The following is a 21,693-nucleotide window of genomic DNA, read 5'->3' on the forward strand; positions in this document are numbered from 1 at the left end:
GTTTAGGCCACACGTTTGAATACAAGGTAATGGGTACCTTATTTGGGAACCTCCTCCAATACATCCCACTGGTAAATATACACTTTGTAAAGGATAAAAACAAGACTTAGGGGTTGGACCATGTTAAGTTCTAACCGTGGTTCTTTCCCATGTTCACTGTATGAACCTGGCTAAGTTACTCAAAATCTTTGAGCCTCAGTTGACCTTTGGGGATAACAAAACCTGCCTCCCAAGGTTCTGAGGATAAAATTAAACGACATAATTTATATACGAAGCTTAGTACAGTCTTAACCATATTAACCATATGCTTAATCATATTAAGCACTAAAAGTATCCTCATCCCTCAAATCCCTTTTTCCTAATAGTCCCAAATAAAAAATAAAATACTAAGAATCATTCTCCATGGGGCACCTGGGTGGCTCAGTCAGCTGAGCATCTGACTCTTGATTTCAGCTCAGGTCATGATCTCACAGTTCATGGGATTGAGCCCCATGTCGGCTCTGTGCTGACAGCACAGAGCCTGTTTGGGATCCTCTTTCCCTCTTTCTGCCCCTCCCTGTCTCTGTCTGCGTGCTTTCTCTCTCTCTCTCTCACAATAAATAAATAAACATTAACAAAAAAAAAAAAAAAAAAGGATCATTCTCCTTAGTTATCATTTGAAATTTTACATTATCTTCCTTTCCACAGAACCCCAAAGCAGCTACTAATTATTTCCCAATCCATTTAAAATTCTTGATCTTTCTTCCAATATCATTAATATTTACTTAACTGAATTTCACTATCCTATGTAACTGCCAACTTCTATTTTCCCCAAACCGACCTGCCATCAACTCTCTTCATTATATTTGCTTCATTTCTTTTTTTTTTTTTTTTTTTTTTTTTCAACGTTTTTATTTATTTTTGGGACAGAGAGAGACAGAGCATGAACGGGGGAGGGGCAGAGAGAGAGGGAGACACAGAATCGGAAACAGGCTCCAGGCTCTGAGCCATCAGCCCAGAGCCCGACGCGGGGCTCGAACTCACGGACCGCGAGATCGTGACCTGGCTGAAGTCGGACGCTTAACCGACTGCGCCACCCAGGCGCCCCATATTTGCTTCATTTCTGAGCTATCACTAAGTCAGTGTCCCTGCCAGGAATGCCCTTTTCACTTTCTTTCATCTAAATTAGATCATCTCTTTTATTTAACTCACTTAACTTCTACATTCTCTTGAAGCCCTTCTACAGAAACCCAGATATGTGTAAGCAATCTGCCTTTCAATCACTCAAATGTTTTATTTTTCTATTTCAGATCACAACATCTTCAATATCCTTATAATAAAGCAACAAATAGTTACTAGGTCCCTAGAACATGCGAAGGATCATGAAAACGTTCTGTGAGGAACACAGAAAAACACAGACTAGGCTGAGACCACGGACTTTGTAACTGCAGCTGTTTATTAAATGCTGGTTTGCGGGCTGCTAAAATCCCCAAGGACACAACTGTCAAGTACATTTCTTCTGGCTTAGAAATAAATAACACCACCATCATGAGTCCTGGTGCTTTTTGGAGGAAAAGGAACAAAAGGGAAAAGACTGCTCAGAACCACATGAGAAGCTTTTTCAGAACAGACTTACCCAAATCGTGCTCTCTACCTACAGGATCAGAATGGAGTAGACAGGGGATGATGCAGATACCACAGCCTGCAAAAGCTCCCAGTTAAGTCCAACAACATCACACTTTTAGACTCACTGGCCTACTTATTAAATTTATTAAACATGACATACTATTTTTGATCATTTACAAACCTTTAGGTCTGAAATTTATTTTACTAATCAAAGTCATACCTCTAAGAATTGAATTTTTAAAATCCAGTAGTGTCCATTTCAGAACTCAGTCACTGCCGAGAAGTCTGGGCACAGTCCAATACATGAAATGCATTTCCATTATCACTTTATCTGTTGCTATAAAATAAAACCATTTCCTGATAGACAAAAATAAAATTACCTGTAGCATTAAGACTACTGTTTTCACCACATTCCACTGTGATTTTCTGCCATCCACAATCACGGTAAATCCTCTAGCCTTACACTTTTCACTGAAACAACAACAACAAAAAATTACAAAACATTAAAACGGCCTTCATATTTTGTTCTTTATAATCCTAAATAAAGTTTATAGCTTAATCATATATGGAGCAGCATTAATCTCACTTGATCTGGCTTACACTGTCATTAATAAAATGTTTAAGAGTATCCTTTCAGTTTTCTCAAACAATTTACTTTTTTCATTTCAGGAAATGTTGACAATCTACAAACTAATCTGGCAAGAAAATTACTCTGAAAGTACAGAATGTCAATGGCCTAAAAAAAGGAAGAAATCAAAGCAACATTCAAATAATCTCAAAAGCCTTTCAATTTCTTCATCTGTAAAATGGGATCACAGTGAAGTAGATAACTAGTGGCTGCCAAGTGCTTACAGACTTCTTACCTCTCCTTCCTGCCAGAAGTATAAGGTTAAAACAGGTAGAAAATAGCATAAGCTATGACTAACCAATAGAAATGGATTCCCTGGTGTTCTTTTTAGGAAATTTAATGAGATGAGGTAGAATTTGGTCTACATAGTAATTCAAAGCCTGAATACTCCATGTATGAACATACCACCCACCTCTGCATTCTCAGATATTTGACCAACAAAATAAATATCTTGAGTATTGGAATGTGTTACTGCTATATATTATATTCAATTATTCAAGTATTAAACACTTCCCAAAAGCCTACCCTAGTAAAATGCAACAACTGTGTTGAAAAACTCCATCCTACAGACCAAACTACATAGATGCTTTATTATTATCTACTTATAAAATCAATTCAGTGCAAGGATCTCAACTGTCCTCCCTCCAATACAATAGAAGACATTTAGTTTTACTTAGCAGGGCAAGGATTTGGTAGTGAAACCTCTCCACACTCAAAGTTCTATCAGTTACATACATTATAGGAAAGGTAATTAGCAACCCTTTCCTAAAAAATAAATCCAACAATCCAGGGGATTTTACCAATCCTGCCTTACTTCCTCCAACTATTCACATTAGCCTCAAGATGGTTCTTGGAAAAGTGAGGTCTAATTCCACTGAGAAACAATAAAGTTTTAAGAATGGGGATGGTATTATTAAAGGTTTCTAAGATCCCCTGTAGGCAGGGATAGAAGCTGAGTTTCCAAAGGAAACAGAGAACTACTCAAAAGATGAGGCAAATTGAAAAAATGTCCATACAAAAAATCTGCACACAAAAGTTCACAGCAGCATAATTCCTAACAGCCAAAAGCAGAAACAACTCAAATGTCCATCAATGATGAACAGGAAAACAAAATGTGGTGATCTATACAATGCAATATTGTTCAATGCAAAAAGGAACGAAGTACTGGTACATACTACAACATAGATTAACCTTGAAAACATTATGCTAAGTGAAAGAAGCCAGACACAAAAGCCCACATATTGTATGATTCCATTTACATGAAACTTCCAGAATAAACAAATCCACAGAGACAGAAAGCAGATTAAGAGCTGCCAAGGGCTAGGAGGAGAAGAGACTGGGGAGTGAATTCTAATGGGTACAACATTTTGGGGGGGAGGGGGCAAATAATAAGAGTGCATGATGGATACACAACCTTGTCAATATACTGAAAACCACTAAACTGTACAGTTAAAAAGGTGATGTTTAAGGTATGTGAATTGTATCTCAATTAAAACAATGGTTAAGTACTCTGTTTTTGGATTTTGCATTTTATTTTTTATTTTTTTTTTTTCAACATTTATTTATTTTTGGGACAGAGAGAGACAGAGCATGAACGGGGGAGGGGCAGAGAGAGAGGGAGACACAGAATCGGAAACAGGCTCCAGGCTCTGAGCCATCAGCCCAGAGCCTGACGCGGGGCTCGAACTCACGGACCGTGAGATCGTGACCTGGCTGAAGTCGGACGCTTAACCGACTGCGCCACCCAGGCGCCCCTGGATTTTGCATTTTAAAACAAAGGATTCATTAGGTATTCTTTGGGAGAAAAAATGTGAGATAATACAATGATCACTTTGGATTAGCAAGAGCATATAAAGACTTGCTTGGGGAAGCAAATCTGATACCTAAATGCTAGTTGAAGGATCAGGTAAGGAAGAAATTCCTGGAGTTTCCCAGCAATAAGACATCTAGGAAGATCACTTTAACTTAGGTAGGATAAAAGACCAAAAGAGGTCAACCTAGGTCAGGTAGCTGGCTGTTGAGTAGTCTTCAGAGAAGTAAAACCAACTGAGGGTCTCTGCCAATGCACTGTAGAAATTTGCAGGAGCAGGACATAAGACACACAGAGCTGTTCAGTGGAAGGCCTCCCCTCACTGGTACTAGAGATAAGATCAGGGTGCCATCCCCGTAATTTGGTACTTTCTTTTCAATTGGCATTTGCATCTCGAGATACAGGTTACACAACCATTTTGTTAAAGAAGTTTTATGTGAATAATACATTTATATTTCAAAGCACACTCTAAATCTGTATGTTAAGACAAAGAAAGTAAGGAAGCTTGAAAATACCATCTGCAGTAATCTTAAGGGCGTAAAAATGCTCTAAATTTATCTTTTGGGGTAGTTAAAAAAACACCCTTAATCATAATTTTCTCACATTTTACTAAGATAATGAAAATACAATTGAAGGATACTATTTGAAAATTGCAAGACCAGTGATCTCTCAACTATGGGAATGGACTGTGGGTTTTTGTTTTGTTTTTACATTCCTACAAGTGGAGAGATAGTTTCAACTCTTTTCTAATATCTTAAGTTTAGAAGCATGTTCTGTCCTCTATAAAGGGTATGTTAGAGTAGCTGCAGTGCTAATATTAATAAATTTCTATACTTTTAATATGTTTATAATTACATCTAAAGAACAATAAAAACAATCTATTAAGACTGCCTCGTTGGTCCTCCCCCATTTGAGCCTTTCAAGGGTGAAGTAGCTACATTAAAACAACTATTAAAAGAGGAGAGGCTCCTTAAGAAGCTCACTCACTTTGACTAGAAACAGACTGGGGATTTCTGGGGTTCAGTACACTGTAGCTCTTCACTAATTTAATTAAAACTCTTCCACTTATAGAGCTCTGTTTATACTTAAATAATAGCAACTAATTTCACTTATGCTTTTATTATAACTTCTTATTTACAATGTATCCTTAGATAACATGCTTCCAGAAAGCAAGGATATTATCCGACTGATATCCTGGCAGCTTCAGCACAGTGCTTTAAATACAGATACCCTTTAAAAATATTAGAGGGTGTACATTGTATCACTCCCCAGTCAGAAAGCAACGGTGGCTTTCCTTCTCCTTCAGAACGGAGGCCCTTACCATGGTTTACAAGATCCTCTCTATGATCTGTTTCTAGCCTCTCTGACCACTGTTCTAGAACTCTGTCCCTCTCTCAAACTGCTCCTACCAAATTACCTCCTTGCTGATTCCACAAGCCTGCTTTCACCTCAGGGCATCTGCACTAACTGCTCTTTCATAAATGCTCTTTCCTAAATGCTCTTCCATCAGATATCTGTGCTACTTGCCCCTCACTTCCATCAGCTCTGGTAAAATATTATCTTAACATTTTGTGAAATAGTACCACACACACACCATCCTTAACTCTTTTCATGTTTTGTCTTCATAGCATTCATAAACATCCAACAAACTGTGTGCTTATTGGTAATATTCATTTGGTCATTAGCTATAAGGCCCATAAGGGGAGGGACTGGGTCTCCTCTCTTCACCCATTTCCTCAGCACCTAGAACAATGAGGAGTTCATTGCAGGGTCTCACATATTTACTGAGTGACTAGAGACTTGTGGTATTAACAGCTGTATAATTTTTTGGCAACTCATTAAAGCTCTGCGTTCTGGTGTTTATTCTGTAACATAAATGAGTTTTTCTACAATTTTGAAGAATTGACTTAAGACCCAAGTTTGAATGAAAAAAATAAAATAAAACTAAAGAAAATGGAAAGGTGACTTCTATAGATATTGAATCACTACAGAATCAAAGTAATCTGATCAAGATTAATCTGGACAAGTACTTGGCAGCATTTCTATAAAGAAGATTTAAGAGTGGGGAGATGATTCTTAAGGTAACTTTCCAATCCTGACGATGTACCATGATTCTATATTGGGATGATCAACAAGTTCCTAAACTTTAAGCTAGAAAATAATGATTTTAAATACAGGTATACCTCATTTTATTGTACTCTGCTTTACTGCACTTCACAGAACCTGCATTTTTTACAAACTGAAGGTTTGTGTGGCAACCCTGGTCCAGCAACTCTATAGGCACCACTTGCTCACTTAATGTCTCTGTGTCCTACTTTAGTAATTCTCGCAGTATTTTTTTTTATATTTACTTATTTTTGAGACAAAGATTGTAAGCAGGGGAGGGGCAGAGAGAGAGAGAGAGAGAGAGAGAGAGAGAATGAATGAATGAATGAATGAATCCAAAGCAGGCTCTGCACTGCCAGTGTTGAGCCCAGTGTGGGGCTCAATCTCATGAACCATGAGATCATGACCTGAGCCAAGATCAAGAGTCGGACACTTAACTGACTGAGCCACCCAGGCACCCCAATTCTCGCAATATTTCAAACTCCAAATTATATATATTTGTTACGGTGATCTGTGATCTTTAATGTTCCTACCATAGTTGTTTTGGGGTGCCACAAACCACATCCCTATAAGATAGAGAACTGAATACATGTTGGGTGTGTTCTGACTCTCTACCAACAGTTGTTCCTCTGTCTCCCTCTCTCCTCGGGCCTCCCTAGTTGCTGAGACACAGTAATATTGAGATTAGGCCAATTAACAACTGCTCAGTAGCCTCTAAGTGTTCAAATGATTTTGTTCTTTGAATCAAAAGCTAAAAATGATTAAGCTTGGTGAGAAAGGCATGAAGAAAACCAACGAAGGCGAAAAGCTAGGTCTCTTTCACCAGTCAGCCAAGTTGTGAATGTAAAGGAAAAATTTACTGGAGGAAATTAGAAGTGCTACTCCTGTGAACAAATGAACTATAAGAAAGCAAAACATTCTTTGGAGAAAGTTTCAGTGGTCTGATTAATCTTCTGATTAAACCAGCCACGACATTCCCTTAAACCAAAGCCCAATCCAGACAGTACTATGGAGGCTGAGAGAGGTGAGGAAGCTGTAGGACAAAAGTCTGAAATTAGCAGAGTTTGATCTGTGAGGTTTAAGAAAGGAAGCCACCTTTAGAATGTAAAATTGCAAGGTAAAGCAGCAAGTGCTGATATAGAACCTGCAGCAAGTTCTCCAGAAGATCTAGCTAGGATCATTAATGAAGGTGGTTTACTCTACAGCAGATTTTCAATGTAGACAGAACAGTCTTCTATTAGAACAGCATCTTTAGGAGATGCCATCTAGGACTTACACAGCTAGAGAGGAGAACTTAACAGCTGACTGTCAAAGGACAGGCTGTCTTGTCAGGGCTGACACAGCTGATGACTACGTTGAAGCCAATACTCATTTACCATTCTGAAAGGCCTAGGGTCCCTAAGAATTATGCAGATCTACTCTGCCTGTATTGTGTAAATGAAATAACAAACCCTGGATGAAAACACATCTGTTCACAACATGGTATACTGAATGGGCTTAAGCCCACTGTAGAAACCTAATGCTCAGAAAAACTGATACCTTTTAAACTATTACTGTTTATTAACACTGCACCTGTTCACCCAAGAGCTCTGATGGAGGTGTACAATGAGATTAATGTTATTTTCATAGCCTGCTAACACAATATCCACTCTGCAGCCCACGGACCAAGGAGTAATTCTGACTTTCAAGTCTTATTATTTGAATATTTCAAAAATCTATAACTGCCAGAGACAGTGATTCCTCTGATGGATCTGGGCAAGTAAATTTAAAACCTTCTGGAAAGGATTCGCCATTCTAGATGACATTAAAAACATTCTTGATTCATGGGAAGAGGTCAAAATATTGACAATAACAGAAGTTTGGAAGAAGGTTAATTCCAACTCTCATGGATGATTTCGAGGCTTCAAAACTTGATTGAAGAAATAACTGCAGATGTGGCTTTCCTGTCATATTGGCTTCACTGCAGTGATCTAGAGCTGAACACGCAATTATCTCCAGGATATGCCTGTATATACTGAATATACTGTTGAAAGGAAATGTGAAAACAAATTAAAAAGTCTTTCAAATGTCTTTTATAAGACCATATTCACCAAGGCTGTTTCATATATCAATCATCAGCTGTGATAGATCCAGGTTCAATGTGAATAAATACTAAAAGTTACCAATAAATATGGCACTGTGACGATAGCAGAGGTGGCTGCAGAGCAGTAATCAGGAACACAAACTAGTGGTCAAAATGCCAGGTTCAAATTCCCCTTGGTTTACCACATGCTCTTGGTCAAGACACCTAAATTGCCTACTCTTTCTATGTCTCAGAACCCTCATACATAAGATGGGGATAATGATGACTGAACTCATCCCATAAGTTTGTTAAAAGAATTAAATGACTTAACGGTATCTATTATTTCCTGAAATCTAAGATATCCTTTTCACATATGCTTCCCAATCATAATCCACAAGCAAATCCTCAGGTCAGGTCCATTCTGAATTTAAAGTCCTACAAAGGAAAGAAATACCAGCCTAGACAAACTTCTGTCCATCAAAATAGTTTCTAATGAGCTGGCAACTTCAGTATGTTTGAATGTTCCAACAAAATATAAGATGTTCTGAGAATGGTCAGTTACTAGGTTTAGTCAGCCCACATTTGAGTACACAGAGCTCTGAGAAACTGAAGCAGTAAAATAAAATAGAAGGTAGAAACCCATATCCATAAGCCACACTGACCACCGACTAAGAATAAGGTACTACACTGGGCTATGAAAAATACAAATTATAAGATACAGTTTCTCCCCTCAAGGAGCTCAGAATCATTTAGAAAGATGAAAGAATAAGGAGTATTTCAGTTAGTGTCTACTATATAGTCACAGACATTATATTATTTGTTACTAAGGAAACAATATACGCTTTTGAAATTAAAAAAAAATCAAGACAAATAATAAATGTAAAAATAAATAAAAAATCAAGAATCATCATTAAACACATTATGGTTAAATTCCTGAAGAGTCAGAAACAGTGAGTGCTATAAATCTGGATAACAGCAGAATCTGGGAAGGATCTACATAAAGGAGCTAATAAGATTTAATGTGAAGGACAGACACTGAGCATAAAGAATATGAGCAAAGGCACTATGTTAAGTTGAGAAAGTTTCTTAATTTCTCCGCCCTCATTTTTTCATCTATAAAATAGAAATAATACTATCTACTTTACCATTATTTTGAAAACTGAGTTAGTAAAAGTACTAAAACTAAGTGCCTTACATAATAAGTGCTCAAGAAATATTAACTGAAAAGGTGAGTCTAATCATACAAGGTCGTGGCAGAGAAGACTGAAAGACTGCCCTTGAGAACAAAGACCTAAGTCTTTCCTGCCTTCGCAATGCACCATGTACAATGTCTGCACTGGCATCAGCAAAATAAATGGCTACTGAATTGAATTCACTGTGCAGAAAAAAAGAGGTCATGGAAAACTGAGAAGGATGATACAACTGTTGTTTTAGCGAAATCAATCTTGGTTTTGCCTGCAAAGTGGGAAGAGAATGGGGTTATTATACTAGTCCAGCTTGACAATTTAGCCATCCCTTGATGTGAACTTAAGCATATAAAAAGGGAACAGAAAGGACAGAACAATAAAAACTACATGGCAAAGAAAGGAAATACTAGCTTAGCAGTTACATTTTAAAATGGCACATTATAAGTTTTCAATACATAGGTGTTGAATAAGTGAGATAATTTCTTATATTAAAAAAAAACACTCATCAAGAGCATAAAGCATGTTCAAAACCCTCAACCATCATGCTTTGAAATAACTCTAAGGACAATGCAACTATACCTCCATCTAGTAAAAGTACATTCGTTAAAGAGGAAAATGGAAGGCACTGGCTCAAAATTTCTTGGGAGTGAGTCCCATTTAAAAAAAAAAAAAGAGGAAAGCCATCTCAGTCACACTCTCAGACTATACTGAGTCTTCTCAAGTCTAAGAAAACATATCAACGATGAACTAAGATATTCCAATTATCTTCTAATTGCTCTGCAGAGTCCTAAAAGCTCCAAGAAGTCTCCTTAAAAGTGAGGGAGGGGGCCCTGCAGCGGGAGTGAAGTCTGAGAAGAGAAAATAAGAGTGGGCAGAAATGGCTGTGGACCTCCACTTCTATCTGTTTTATAAATTCTGCTTCTGGCTAAGATTTTCTTTGAAGAAAAATGTCCATAGATTTTTTTTTTTTTTAATTCTGAACATATAGGATACATAACCTACAGAATACTAGTAGTTATACAGTCCAGAAAGGAGTAGCATAATGTATTCCAAGTACTGAAAGGAAAAAAACCTACAACCAAGAATACCCTACCTACCAAGATTATCATTAAGAATTGAAAAATAAAGGGTTTCCCAGATAAACAAAAGTTAAAGGAGGTCATCACGCCAAAACAGTTTTACAAGAAATGCTAAAGAGCATTCTTTAAGTGAAAACCATAGCCCATAACTAGAAGAAAATTATGAAAAGAAAAAAGTTCACAAATAAAAGCAAGCATATAGTAAAGGTAGATTAACGACTTGTATCTTTTAAATTTTTTTAATGTTTACTTATTTTTGAGAGAGAGAGACATAGAGACAGAGAGAGAGACGATAGCACAAGCAAGGGAGGGGCAGAGAGAGGGGGACAGAGAATTGAAGGTGGCTCTGTGCTGATAGCAGAGAGTCTGATGCAGGGCTCCAACTCATGAACCACAAGATCATGACCTCAGCTGAACGTAATGTTCAACCAAATGAGCCAGGTGCCCCAGATTAATGACTTATAAAGCCAGTACAGAAGTTAAAACACAAATTATAGTAAAACAAATTATATCCACAAAAATTCCAAGGGATACACAAACAGATGTAAAATATGACACACACAACATGTGGGGGTGGGCAATAAAAATTTAGTGCTTTTAGAATGTGTTCCAACTTAAGCAATTATCAACTTATCACAGACTGCTATACATACAGGATGTTACATATAAACCCAATGGTAACCACAAATCTAAACCCAATATTAGATACACAGCAAAACAGAGAAAGGATTCCAAGCATAACATAAAGAAAACCATCAAATCACAAGAGAGCAAGTGAAGAAAATTAACGGAAGAATTACAAAAACAATCAGAAAACAATTAACCAAATGGCAATAAGTACATACCCATCAATAATTACTCTAACTGTAACCAGACTAAATGCTGCAAACAAAAGATATAGGGTGACTAGATAAAAAAAAAAAAAAAAAAAAAAAAAAAAATGCTGCCTTACAAGAGGCTCATTTCTGATCTAGTCACATACAGACTGAAAGTGAAGGAATGAAAAAATATATTTCATGCAGAAGAAGGGGGAAAAAATAGCTGGGTTAGCAATACTTCTATCAGACAAAATAGACTTTAAGAGAAAGACTGCAGCAGAGCACGTGGGTGGCTCAGTCAGTCAACCATCCAACTCTTAATTTTGGCTCAGGTCGTGATCTCACGGCTCATGGGTTTGAGCTCCATGTCCAGCTCTGCGTTGACAATCCTGAGCCTACTTAGGATTCTCTCTCCCCCGCACTCTGCCCCACCCCTGCCTGCTAAGTAAATAAACATTAAAAATAGATAAATGAATAAAATGAGAGACAAACAAGGACATTACATAATGATAAAAGGATCCATCTGACAAGAGAATGTAACAACTATAAATATCAGACACCCAACACAAGAGCACCTAAATATATACAGCAAATTTTAACAGACATAAAGGGAGAAACCGATAGTGATACAATAGTAAAGGACTTTAACGCCCCACTTAGATCAGTGGATAGATGATACAAACAGAATATCAACAAGAAAACAATGGCTTTGCATGACACATTGGACCTAACAAATATATACAGTACATTCCATCCAAAAACAACAGAATACACATTCTTTTCAAATGCACGTGGAACATTTTCCAGGATAGATCACATTTTAGGTAACAAAGCAAGTCTCAATAAATTTAGGAATACGAAGACTGAAATCAAACCAAGCATCTTATCCTACCACAACAGTAGGAAACTAGTAATCAATTACAAGGAAAAAAAAAACAAACTAGAAAAAACACAAACACATGGAAGCTAAACATGCTACTAAACAACCAATGGGTCAATGAAGAAATCAGAGAAAATACAAAAATACATAAAGACAAAACTGAAAACACAACAGTACAAAATCTTTGGGAAATAGCAAAAGCAGTTCTAAGAAGGAAGTTTATAGTGATATAAACCTATCTCAAGAAACATAAAAAATCTCAAATAAACAAACTAATATTGCACCTAAAGGAATTAGAAAAAAAGAACAGGGGTGCCTGGGTGGCTCAGTCAGTTAAGTGTCCAACTGTTGATTTCAGCTTTGGTCACGATCTCACAGTTTGTGGGACTGAGCTCCTTTCACGCCCAGCCTGCTTGGATTCTCTCTCTCCTGGTCTTTCTGACCCTCCCCTGCTCCTGGGTGTGCTCTCTCTCTAAATAAACAAACTTAAAAAAAAAAAAAGTTAGAAGGAAAGAAATGATAAAGATGAGAATGGAAACAAATGAAACAGAGACTTAAAAAAAAATTAGAAAAAGTCAATGAAACTAAGAACTGATTCTTTGAAAAGATAAACCAAATTGATAAACCTTCAGCAAGACGCATCAACAAAAAAAGAGAACTCATAAAATCAGAAATGACAAAGGAGGAGAAATAACAACTGACACCACAGAAAAACGAAGGGTTGCTGAGAATGCTATAAAAAATTGTATGCTGACAAATTAAACCACCTAGATGAAATGGATTAACTTCCAGAAACAATCTTCTAAGACTGAATCAGGAAGAAATAGAAAATGTGAGCAAACCAATTACTAGTAACAAAACTGAATTGGCAATCAAAAAACTCCCAACAAACAAAAGTCCAGGACAAGATGGCTTCACAGATAAATTCTACCAAACATTTAAAAAATAGTTAATAACCTATTCTTATCAAACTATTCCAAAATATAAAAGAGGAAGGAAAACTTCCAAATTCACTATATGAGGTCAATGTTACCCTGCTACTAAAACCAGACAAAGATAATACAGAAAAAGAAAAACACAAGCCAATATATTCGATGAAGATGGATGCAAAAATCATCAACAAATTTTAGCAAAGCACATTTAATAACACATTAAAAGGATGATTCATCACAATCAAGTGAAATTTATTCCAGGGATGCAAGAACTGATACTTGCTAATCAATCAATGTGATACACATTAACAAGAGAAAAGATAAAAACCACATAATTATGTCAATAGATGCAGAAAAAGCATCTGACAAAACACAACATCTGTTCGTGATAAACACTCTCAACAAAGTGGGTTTAGAGGGAACACACCTCAACTAATAAAGGCCATATGTGAAAAAAACCCACAGCTAACATCATACACAATGGTGAAAAAAATGAAAGTGTTTCCTCTAAGATGAAGAACAAGACAAGGATGTCCACTCTCACCACTTTTATTCAACACAGTACTAGAAGCCCTAATTTCAGCAGATAAAAAAAATTTTTTAAAGGCACCCAAATTGGTAAGGAAGAAGTAAAACTGTCATTATCTTAAGATGACATGGTACTATATACAGAAAACCCTAAAGATGTCACCAAAAAACTATTAGAATAAATGAAATCTGTAATATTGTGGGATACAAAAATATACAGAATTCTGTTGCATCTCTAACATTAATAATGGAGCAGAAAGAGAAATTAAGAAAACAATCTCATTTACAACTGCACCAAAAAGAATGAAACACCTAGGAATAACTTTAACCAAGCAGATGAAAGATCTGTACTTTGAAAACTAAGAGACTAATGAAAGAAACTGAAGGCAACACAGACAAATGGGAAGCTATCATGCTTATGGCTCGGAAGATTAATATTGTTAAAATGTCCATACTACCCAAAGCAATCTACTGATTCAACACAATCCTTATTAAAATTTTTCACAGAACTAAAACAAATAATCTTAAAGTTTGTATGAAACCACAAAAGACCTTGAATAGCCAAGGCAATCTTGAGAAAGAACAACAAAGCTGGAGGTATCACAATCCCAGATTTCAAGATATACTACTACAAAGCTATAATAATCAAAACACTATGGCACTGGCACAAAAATAGACACACAGATCAATGGTACAGAATAGAGAGACCAGAAATAAATCCACACTTGAATGTGTTAATTAATCTTTGACAAAGGAGGCAAAAATATACATACAATGGGGAAAAGATAACCTTTTCAATAAATGGTGTGGAGAAAGCTGGAGAACTACAAGCAAAAGAATGAACTTGGACCACTTTCTTACACCATACACAAAAGTAAAGTCAAAATGGATTGAAGTTCTAATGTGAGACCAGACACCATAAAAATCCTAAAAGAAAACATATACAGTAATCTCTCAGACACTGGCTTTAGCAACATATTTATGGATATGTCTCCTGAGGCAAGGGGAAAAAAAGCAAAAATAAACTATTAGGACTACACCAAATAAAAAGCTTTTGCACAACAAGGAAACCATCAACAAAACAAAAAGACAAACTACTGAATGGGAGAAGATATTTGCAAATGATACATCCAATAAGGGGTTAATATCTAAAATATATAAAAAACTTACACAACTCAACACCAAGTAAAACCCAGTAGTATGATTAAAAAATAGGCAGAAGACCTAAACAGACATTTTTCCAAGGAAGACATACAAATGACAAACACACACATGAAAAGATGCTCAATATCACCAGTAATCAGGGAAATGCAAATCAAAACCACACAGAGATATCACCTCACAGCAGTAAGAATGGCTAGTATCAAAATGAGAAAAAATAACAAGTGTTCACAAAGATGTGGAGAAAAGACAACCCTTATGCTCTTAGGGTAAGAAGATAAATTGGTACAACCAGTATGGAAAACAGTATAGAGGTTCCTCAAAAACTTAAAAATAGAAATACCATACAGTCTTATAATTCGACTACAGGGCACTTACCCAAAGAAAACAAAAACACTAATCTGAAAAGAGATATGGAATCCTATGTTTATTGAAGAATTATTTACAACAGCCAAGAAATGAAAACAACTCGTGTCCAATGACAGATGAATAAAGAGGATGTGGTCTGTGTGTGTGTGTGTGTGTGTGTGTGTGTATATACATACAACAAAATATTACTCAGCCATAAAGAATGAAATCTTGCCATTTACAACAACATGGAAGGACCAACAGTTATTATGCTAAGTAAAATAAACAAAGAAGGGATGCTTGGGCAGCTTAGTCGGTTAAGCATCCGACTTCAGCTCAGATCTCAGTTCATGAGTTCAAGCCCCACATCGGGCTCACCGCTATCAGCGCAGAGCCTGCTTCAGATCCCCTCTCTCTCCCTCCCTCCCTTTCTCTCTCTCCCTCTGCCCCTCCCCCCTCCTTCTCTCACAAAAATAAACAAACATTAAAAAAAAAAGAATTTTAGGGGCACTTGGGTGGCTCAGTTAAGCGTCCAACTTTGGTTTAGGTCATGATCTCACGGTTCATGGGTTTGAGCCCCACATCAGGCTCTGTGCTGACAGTTCAGAGTCTGGAACCTGCTTCGTATTCTGTGTCTCCCTCTCTCTTTGCTCCTCCCCCACTCATGCTCTGTCTCTCTTGCTCTCAAAAATAAATAAACATTAAAAAATAAATTAAAAAAAAAAATTTCAGGGCATCCGGATGGCTCAGTCGGTTGAGCGTCCAACCTCAGCCCAGGTCATGATCTCACAGTTCGTAAGCTTGAGCCCCACATCAGGCTCTCCGCTGTTAGTGCAGAGCCTACCCTGGATCCTCTCTTCCCCTTCTCTCTGCACCTCCCCCACTCACACACTCTCTCTCTCTCTCAAAAGTAAAACATTAGAAAATAATAATACACAAGCCCCCTTTGCAAAATGAAAATGCCTGGCCCTTTTATAAAAAAAAAAATGAAAGAAAAATATGATACGATTAACTTATATACAGAAAAACAAAAACAACAACAACAAAACAGACTATTAAATACAGAGAGCAAACTGGTGATTGCCAGAAAGGAGGTAAGTGTGGCAGGATGAGCAAAATAGGCGAAGGGGATTAAGAGGTACAAACTTCCAGTTATAAAATAAGTCACAGAAATGAAAACTGCAGCATAATGAATAGTATTGCAATAACAATGTTTGGTGACCAACTTTATCATAGTGAGCACTGAGTACAGAATTTTCAAATCATGATGTTATAAACCTGAAACCAATATAACATTGTATGTCAATTACCGTTAAGAATTAAAAAAAAATACTAGCAGTTATAAAACTAATTATAGGATTCAAATAATGATTTCACCATTTTTAAAAATTATAGAACTATACACAGCTGTTCTATTTCCATTCATGATGTTTTTTAGGTCATTTCTATGACTTTGTTGCTAAGTGTGGTTCGTTCCTTCAATATGCATATAATGAACACATGAAGTCTTCAAATCACTTTACTGGCATTGTGGATATGGAGATAAATAAAACAGGGTTCTGCATTCAAGGACCTCACAATCTTTTTTTTTTTTTTTTTTTGTCTTTTTGAAGTAAGCTCCACACCCAGCATGGGGCTCAAACTCACAACTCTGAGATCAAGAGTAGCATGCTCTGCGGGGCGCCTGGGTGGCGCAGTCGGTTAAGCGTCCGACTTCAGCCAGGTCACGATCTTGCGGTCCGTGAGTTCGAGCCCTGCGTCAGGCTCTGGGCTGATGGCTCAGAGCCTGGAGCCTGTTTCCGATTCTGTGTCTCCCTCTCTCTCTGCCCCTCCCCCGTTCATGCTCTGTCTCTCTCTGTCCCAAAAATAAATAAACGTTGAAAAAAAAAATTAAAAAAAAAAAAAAAAAAGAGTAGCATGCTCTGCCCTTCCACCCAGGGCAGCATGGCGTGGCTCAGTTCGGCACCAGCCTGACTTCCCGGTGGCCCAGCGCAGCCCTGGGCATGGCCAGTGCTGGTGCAGCGGCCCCAGCCCTGGAAGCGCCGGGGAGGGAGCTGGTGGCGGGCCCAGAGAAGTCAGGAGGGGCTGAGCGGCCCATGGTGGGCAAGGAGCCAGGCAGCAGAGCGGCCAGATCCATCATGATCAAAGATTTTGAGAGTTTCTCTCTCTGTGTAGTTCGGGTGGTGAAGAAATGGCTGACAGTGTCAAAACCTTTCTCCAGGACCTTGCCACGAGAATCAAAGGCTCATTCTCGGGAATCTGAACCATCTCAAAGCTGGATGCTTGGACTCAACAAAGAGAGAGGAGCTGTGTTGAAGAAGGGCAAGCAGTGTCGTGGCGCAGAGGAGAGCCCAAAGTATTGAAAGGAAGCAAGAGAGTGAGCCGTGTACCATCAGAATTTTCCAGTGCTGCACTTGGAATGGTGGAGTATTCTGGTTAAGTCTCCTCTTGTTTATCAAGTGTTTATTCCTGTGCTACATTCAGTAACAGCCCAAGTTACTGGTGATCCATCACTACATGGAGATGTTTGGCTGTGGCTAGAATTCTTCCTTACGTCCGTGTTTGTGCTTAGCAATGTTGTCAGTGCCATTTGGTTTAACGACACAGCTGATCTAGCATGATCCAGTATCAGGGAGGGAGCCTCACCTATTCCCTAGTGTCAGCAAAATTATTGCTGACATGCTCTTCAACCTTTTGCTGCAGGCTCCTTTCCTGATCCGGGGGATGTTTGTGAGTCTCTTTCCCTTCTACCTTGTAGGTCTAGTCTTCTAGACCATATGCAGGTTAGTCTTCTGCATATGTCCCTCCTCTACTCTCTATACTGCTTTGAGTATCGTTGGTTCAGTAAGGAATTGAAATGCACCACTGGCTGTCAAACACAGAAAGGAACTGGCTGTACTACTTTGGATTTGGTTTGCCACTGGCTTTCCTCACAACAGTGCCATCCTCATGTATTATCAGCCTCTTCTCCATTCTCTTTCCTCTGTTCATAATCAGCACCAATGAAGCAAAGAACCCTGGCAAAGCATACCTTCTCAAGTTGTGCTTCTTCTCTTGGTGGTTTTCTTAAGGAACGGACTTTTCCATAAGACAGACTACCTGTAGTCTTCCCCGAGTAGCTTAACCTCTGCTGAGAAATTCCCTTCACTACATCTGTCTCCTGCCAAACTGAAGACCCCTGCAGGCCACTGAGTCACCTGCCATCCAGAGGAGGGAGATGGGTGGGACTGGAAGGAGGCTGTAGGAGCTCTTTTCCTTATCAACTCCTCCATCAGGGAAGGCAGGTCCCGTTCGGCCAAGGACCCTCTGCATGTTCCCTTCTGAGGAACTGGGATTTCTGTCTCTAGTGTGTATAAGGCAGAATCTTCCTGACACCAGTATATGGATTTTTAACACCAGTGAGTCTGAATGGACCACAGGTTTTTCTGCATTTCTTCTCTAGCACTTGCCAGCCCCTGTGCCTGGACTGATTTGAATACTTTCTTTCTCCCTATGCCATTTACCCTCCCAACTCCCCTTCCTGCCTCCCACCACCCTCGGATGAATGGATTTTGTAATTCTAGCTGTTGTATTTTGTGGGACTGTTACTTTTGGTCGTTTTTCTGTGAAGCACATATATTGGATGTGAGAAGTAAAGAAGCATCTCATTTGCTCCTGGTCACTTGCTTTATAGCCATCTCGGTCTTATTTTTTGTAACTCATGTCAGATCTTGGTCTCTCTTGCTCCACTGAAAAAAACAAGCCTGAAGAGATAGGACAGGAAAAAGACCTCACAGTCAGATCTGGTGGGCTTTGAGGAGTGATTTTTTCTTGCCCTTGAAGGGGAAAAAGCTTTTTTTATCCAGTGGTACATTTAAAGTTCCCCAGTGGTAGGGATGTACCAGTTTTGGACAAGTGCCACTACAACACCAAATACTCAGAGAACCTACACTTTTTTTTTTTTTTTTTTTTTTTAAACTCTGGAGGTCTGAAGTGTACTGCTGGCCACTGCCATTCTGTCTGGCATTTCAAAAGAATACTGGATGCTACAAACAGGAACTGAAGGTATAAACTTATGAAACCCATTAAGCCTATGATTGGTTGGTGTTTTCCTGTCATTTTAAAGAGACTAAATATGGAGGAGGGAGCAGATGTCAAAACAATTGTCCAATTTTAAAATGTCACAATTAAACGTGAGCTGGTCCCACCCGCCCCCCGAAAAAAAAAAACTCAGATGCTCTACCAACTGAGCCAGCCAGGTTCCCCAAAGACCTCACAATCTAAAAACAGACTGTAATTTGACTATAAACTACTGTAACACCAGCAGAAGTGAATAGGAAAAACTTTCTAAAGGGTCTCCTTAGAAAATTAATAATGAGAAAACAAGGTTAAGAAATGTGTTTTGCCATTTGTCATGTGATTTTAAAAAGCATGTAGTCTAGGGGAGCCTGGGTGGCTCAGTTGGTTAAGCGTCCGACTTCAGCTCAGGTCACAATCTCACAGTTTGTGAGTTCGAGCCCTGCCTGAGTCGAGCTCTGTGCTGACAGCTCGGAGCCTAGAGCCTGCTTCAAATTCTGTGTCTCCCTCTCTCTGCCCCTCCCCCACCCCCAAAATAAACATTAAAAAAAAAAAGCAGGTAGTCTCATTATCTTATAATCACATTTCACGTAATAGTATTGAAACAAATTTCATTCTCTGTACTGAATGTGAATATGCTTATGATCTTAAATTTTGAATTATGTAATAAAACAATATGAGATTGACAAACTATTTGTGAGATTTTTGGTTAGTGCTAGTCTCAGTATTTACTTCTTTAATGAAAACATTTGTAGATTAATTTCTATTTCTTGTCTTTAATTCCATAAAGGAATCTCTTAATTACAGACTCACATAAGTTTCTGATCATGCTGTTTATGTCTAAAATATACAGCAATAGCTAAGAAAACAAAAGATAAACTTGATTTACCTCTCCTAAAATTTAACACTCAGGCTGGCCCAAACCTGTCACTATTATCCTGTACTAAAACCTATGATTGACCTTTTACAGAAAATGGGGCAGTAATGGTTAGGCTTGAACTCCACGTAGAACTGACACAAGTTACTTGGACATAAACTTAGTATTTCATTTACACCCTCTAATTGAGGATCTGAAACAAAAACAGGCTTAGGGGAAACCCATGTGAAAAAGAATCAGGAAATGCTTCCATTCTCAGTTGTGCTGGGTTACCTGTTTAAAACAGGAACATATCCAAAAAGAATGAAATCTTGCCATTTACAACTATGTGGATGGAACTAGAGAGTATTATGCTAAGTGAAATTAGTCAGAGAAAGACAAATATAGAACTTCACTCATATGAGGAATTTAAGATACAAAACAGATGAACGTAAGGGAAGGGAAGCAAAATAATATAAAAACAAGGAGGGGGACAAGACATAAGAAACTCTTAAATACAGAGAACAAACTGAAGGTTGCTGGAGGGGTTTTGGGTGGGGAGATGGGCTAAATAGGCAAGAGGCATTAAGAAGGACACTGGTTGGGATAAGCACTGGGTGTTATATAAAGGGGATGAATCACTGGATTCTACTCCTGAAATCATTATTGCACTATATGCCAACTTGGATGTAAATTTTAAAAAAATAAATAAAAATAAAAATAAACGAATTCTCAAGATTCAGATTTCTGGTTAATAACAGGCAGGTATATGGAATACTAAATGGAATAAATGAAAAAAAAAAAGAAGCAAAATTAAATAAATATATAAAATAGGTATATATCATATGGTGTCTCTAGTCATTAAACATAAGCACGAAGTATAGATAAAAAACTGAATAGTTTCTTTTCATTTTTACATAAGTTTTTAAAATCTATTAATATATTCAAAATGTTAATGTGTTCATTGCAAAAGGAGACCACTTTGGGGCATGTCCTGTGAGGATAAGGCCACACAAGCACACTGCTGGAGCTGTCCTCAGACAGTCACAGCTTAGGAGCGGCCAAACTTTAATAGCAGAAAACTGGGAGACACAGCAGGTCACACAAAAAAATTAAGACATACTACTAAAAAGGACAACTTTCTAGATACATGCTGAGCACAATCTGATAGGGTAAACTTAAAAATAGTTCTGGGATGGGGGCGCCTGGGTGGCTCAGTAGGTTAAGTGGCCGACTCCGGCTCAGGTCATGATCTCACAGTCTGTGAGTCTGAGCCCCGCATCGGGCTCTTTGCTGACGGCTCGGAGCCTGGAGCCTGCCTCCAATTCTATGTCTCCCTCTCTGTCTCTCCCTCCCCCACTCACATTCTGTCTCTCTCAAAAATAAACAGACATTAAAAAATTAAAAAAAGAAAAAGTTCTGGGATGGAAAGAGGGATGGGTAAATGAACAGACATGTGATCAAGTTCAATTTTGGTTGGAGACTTCTAAGTGATAGGCATAATGGTATTTACAATTCTTTAAACTTTCTTGTACATTTGAAATATTTCATAATAAAATGTTGGGGGGGATTATAATTTAAAAGCAGTTTTGGGGCGCCTGGGTGGCTCAGTCAGTTAAGCGTCCGACTTCAGCCCA

At 38.1% G+C, this 21,693-nt stretch overlaps 1 protein-coding gene and 1 pseudogene across 7 annotated transcripts in view; one reads left to right on the forward strand and one right to left on the reverse strand.

The window, feature by feature from the left end:
* SESTD1 (SEC14 and spectrin domain containing 1) overlaps positions 1 to 21,693 on the reverse strand; it is a 157,604-nt gene that overhangs the window by 78,419 nt on the left and 57,492 nt on the right. For all 7 annotated transcript variants that reach the window (XR_006713004.1, XR_006713003.1, XM_045480377.1 and 4 more), the window contains one exon: positions 1,986 to 2,076. Coding sequence is in view for 5 of the 7 variants with exons in the window: in XM_045480377.1 (XP_045336333.1) it covers positions 1,986 to 2,076 (91 nt within the window). In the remaining 2 variants the exon portion in view is untranslated. The remainder of the gene's footprint in view (positions 1 to 1,985; positions 2,077 to 21,693) is intronic.
* LOC123599151 lies at positions 17,330 to 18,775 on the forward strand (annotated as a pseudogene).

This window comes from Leopardus geoffroyi, chromosome C1 (genome assembly GCF_018350155.1).
Source record: "Leopardus geoffroyi isolate Oge1 chromosome C1, O.geoffroyi_Oge1_pat1.0, whole genome shotgun sequence".
In the NCBI taxonomy this organism is placed as follows: Eukaryota; Metazoa; Chordata; class Mammalia; order Carnivora; family Felidae; genus Leopardus; species Leopardus geoffroyi.